We start from the raw sequence: 4,267 nt of genomic DNA on the forward strand, positions 1-4,267 counted from the left end.
AAATGTCTGTCTCCATCTTATTAACGAAAAAAAAAAAAGAACCAAGGGGGGTATGAAATATGATGGCTCTTCTTTCCCCCGATGGGGCGGGAAAAACAGCTGTTCTTGAATTCTCGCGCTAGTGGCTTTGTCTGTATGTTTTTTTTTTCTTTGCCGATAAGCTTCCTTTTAAGCGTTTTCACCGAGCGAGGTATACAAAACTCCCACGCGCGGAGAGACAATGGGCGACGTTGTATGCTTACTTACCCGGAAGAACGGCACGGGCCAAGGCGCTCTTGAGCCGGCCGTAACACGGGCCTTGCGTCTCCGGTCGCCTTGGCCTGCCTGATCTTCGAGGTCTCTGTGCCGCCAGTGTCAACGGCTACCTTTACATCTCGGATGTTTCCTTTGCTGCGCGGTGTTTTGCCGGCTTCAACTTCCCTCTTGGTCGTGTATTGACCCTCGCGTATTCCCATCTTCAGACAGAAATTTTTGTTTTTCCTTGAAGATTTTTTTTATTTTTTGTTTTTGTAAATACACGGGAATTTGTTGAATTCGACGACGTGTGCAGAGTATAAGTGCTCCTACGCGCGTGAAATACGACGATGCGCGTTGACCTTAAAGCGCTAACATCGCCCCTGAAGGTTAATCGATTCTTAAGCTAAACGGATTTTAGCGTTAGCAAGCAGGAATATTAATGCGTTATCTGGTCAGATTCCACGAAACTTAAAATGCGTCGTTTTTAAAATTTTGTATAACACAAATGTACGTTTTTGTGGTTTTCTTTTTGTGTTTTTACGAATTTTGGCTTATCAGTATTTCGCGAAACATCTTCGTTTGTATATTTTAGCATCGATTCATTAGCTATTCGATACAAGTTTTATAAAAGCGTTTCCACATATCTTGTTCTGCATGTAATTGAGGTTCGCGGTTCGCTATTGAGCCCTTACAACCTTCACAGATCCACGAACTCCGCAGTTTTTAAGTTCTGTGACGACATCTCAGTTCCAACAATTCAATGACAACAAACAAACGGCGGTAAAGCTACGAGTACTTACACTAATCGTGAGTTAGCACCGAAACTAAGGTTTGCTAGGGTTCTTTTGTTAGGTTCTGCTTTTTTTATACTCCGTTCCCCCTTAAACTGAGACAGCATCTGCAGTCACAATCCCGAGAGCACGAAGTCGCTGCTTTGAAAGGTTCTTTCACAAAGCGAGCGCTCGCGCTAGAAATGCACATCTCAAAGCTGGGAGCACGGTTTAGCTCGCGCTTGTAGCTTTGGCTGCAGTCTCAGCTTGAGGGGAAGCGGAGTATGAACGAATGACTATACCTGTCTGTCTCTGGCTAATAGACGCTTTGCAGCAGCTGTGCATGGGCGCCGCCATAACCGACCTTCAGTTTTTTTTTTCTCGTAGTTTGATCCAGAGCCGTATATAGAGAGAGTTCGGTCATTCATTGGGAAGTATAGGAGGCAAATAAGAAGGCGCCATTGGCCGAAAGCGAGCTGGGCGTGTCGCAGGCCGTCTTCACAAGTTCGAATTGGGCCAACCTGTGGCCGGAAATAATACCCTGGTGGTGGTCGCGAGAAACGAAATTAATAAGTGCATCGGAGTAACTCTCGGTGACTAAAAATCTGGTGCACGTGATGTTCCAATCACGCTCATCCAAAATCGTGGTGGAAGAGTGCGACTAGCGCAACGATCGACATAACCAGTACGGCAGGCGCCGAAGGCCTGGAATATGCCGTCCGCGAGCGGTCACACTCTGTCCGAGCAAATCAGAGTTTGAGCGGCACATTTGTTTCTTACGTCTTTTTGCATGACCATAATCAAAACATAACGTATTTTAAACCATGAAGAGTTACTACATTTAACCATTACTCTCTTATTGGAACTGTTTCTCGCTTCCACCGCTAGGGGATTCTTTTCGGCTTCTGGCTAGCCAAGAGAGAATGCCAAGCCTTATATCTGCGTCTGGTGCATACCCTGGCTCTGCCCGCTCTGGTTTGATCACTTCGCTCCAACCTTATCACAGCAGCACAGGTTCTCTTCATTTAAGATTCGACTGTGTCCTTTTCCCAGCACTGACCCTTGTGGAGAGCCCGCTTTAGTGCTTTGGTATATTGGTAAGACAAGAGAAGGTTAACAATGACGGCTATAATCTGGTGCGTGTGCGAAGCGTCTATACTGTATGAATAGAACTAGACAAAACAATAAATAGTCCCGTATAACAAAAAAACATGTGTTGTTCATATGTAACAAACCTGCATGCCATTTATTCAAGAACATAACTATAGTGGTAGTAGATAAACGTTTACTTAAAATAAAGTGACATTAACATATTAGTATAACCCACGCAAGATAGTTAAAGGTATTTGTCTCTTTTGCGTATCTTTAAATGACCCGTATATAACCACAATGGAGTGCTCAGGTCCTTACTGTTTTCTTAAGAATTATTCGTCCCAAGAGTGCCCAACTGTATAAGCACTTGTAAAAAAAAAAAAAAGAACTTGAAGGAGTCAAGATTGTTGGTAATACCAACTTCTTAATGCTGAGATGAACGGAACAAAGGACACTTTAAGCGCGACAAGTGTGTGCTCTTGGAAGGCCGAGGTATTTCAAGGTCCTACTTCGTTCTTGTCTTCAAGGGGTCTTCGTAAGGTCGGTACGAGCAAACAAAGTGAGCCTCGTCTTTCGCAATTTTTCCCGTGGCTATGTGGCTTTTCTGCCGGTACGACTTGAGATAGAATTTGTAAAACATCACGAGCAGCACGACGGGTTCCGTAACCGTCAAAAGCGCCATCCACAGAGGAAATCCGCAGTCCACAAACAGCGGGATGCTGCCGTGCAACACAAAGGCGGCCAGTTGCGCCATCTGGAGCTGGGTCAGGTACTTCTTCCACCAAAGATGCGGCCGGACCATAGGTCCCAGCGTGGTGAGGAAGTAGTAAGAGTACATGACCACGTGAACGTACGAGTTGAGAATGATGACGAAGACGTTCTGTCCGAGCACCCCGTAGTTGACGGTGACCCACATGGTCCCCACCACTGCGGAGTGGTGAAACACGTGCAAGGTTGACACGTGATCAAATTTCTTGGTGAGGACGAACGCCAGGGTGTCCGTCAGGTCAAGTATCTTGACCAACAGGTACCACCAGGCCATTTTGAGGACGGGTAGACCTCGTGACGTGTAGTCGGGTCCTTGGCAGAAGTAGTTGTAGCCACCGCCGGAGTAGGACAGCTTCGAGAAGGTCACGATGAAGATGACGTTGAAGACGACCATGCAGGCGTTGTGGGCTCGGATGAGAGGAAGGATGGCGAACGGTTTTCTTAAACGCATCAGGTTGGGACCCCAAATTTTCGAGAAGCAGACGTAGAGGACGATCAGTGTACCAACCGGCACAGGGCTGCCCATCAAGGTCCATTTCTTGACTCGCGGATCCGCATTCCTTACTGCTATGCCCACGGCTTCGTGGAACAGGTCCATTGTCAGCTTCTCGCTTTTTTAAAGCGCACCCTTGCTTCCAAAATGCGGCACTTTGTCCCAAACCTGTTCGTTGTGGTTAAGCCGCGGCAGAAAAAAAGCTCCCGAAAAAGTAGTCTTGTCGAGCCTGGGGTATTGATGCCTCCGTGATTGTCCTTTACGTGGTCAGGCGTGCTCCCAGATCTACAATAAATCTAGGCACGCGTAGTGGTCTCACCGCCCTATGATCAAGGTATCTTCTCTCTTTGAAGCATTCTGCACTTTTCCCTTCGGTCCTCGGTGTCGCGTCTGGCGGTGTCGCTGATTCAGGAGGCGTGACAACACCTGAGATTGCGTTCGCAGACTTTGGCACGTACAGTTCTGAGAAGATCCTGACTGTTCCCTTCGTTTTAAGGCCTTCGCAAAGAAAAGGAAAGATGAGATCAGCCTCCAGCGTGCGTGCACCTTACAAGGAAGAGAACGCCCGTACTCGCTGTCAGTGTGGACACTGTAATGTGGACACTCTTCTTTTATGTTCTCTTTGCTTCTAGCGCGTAACCTTCTGACGGTATACGGCCGAGCTCACAAGAGCTGTTTTCACCCGACCCAGTAACTATGCGAGCATGGCCTTCGATATTCCCGATGAGAAAAGCTTGCTCACCGGCCATCTCGTGGATCATGATCAGCGCTGGTTGGTTTGTCCCAACGCCCCGGCATGCCTCAGTGGAAGCTATGCGTCGGGAAAGTGAGGGAAAGGAGGAGACATAGGGCACGCGAGGACGTCAGAACGCTGAGCTTGTTAGAACGATTAGTGGGTAGACCTGAA

The 4,267-nt window shown here is 47.5% G+C and overlaps 1 protein-coding gene across 1 annotated transcript; it reads right to left on the reverse strand.

Moving 5' to 3' along the window:
- Window positions 1-2,604: 2,604 nt before the first annotated feature.
- Window positions 2,605-3,465, reverse strand: LOC115329674 (elongation of very long chain fatty acids protein 4-like). The gene has a single exon (XM_029991383.3). It carries the CDS (start codon window positions 3,463-3,465, stop codon window positions 2,605-2,607), a length of 861 nt encoding a protein of 286 aa, XP_029847243.3.
- Window positions 3,466-4,267: the final 802 nt, after the last annotated feature.

This window comes from Ixodes scapularis, unplaced genomic scaffold (genome assembly GCF_016920785.2).
Source record: "Ixodes scapularis isolate PalLabHiFi unplaced genomic scaffold, ASM1692078v2 PGA_scaffold7__128_contigs__length_106722199, whole genome shotgun sequence".
Lineage (NCBI taxonomy): Eukaryota > Metazoa > Arthropoda > Arachnida > Ixodida > Ixodidae > Ixodes > Ixodes scapularis.

Coding starts and splice junctions, on each gene's coding strand:
- LOC115329674 (XM_029991383.3), bottom strand. CDS start 3,465: ATGGACCTGTTCCACGAAGCCGTGGGCATAGCAGTAAGGAATGCGGAT.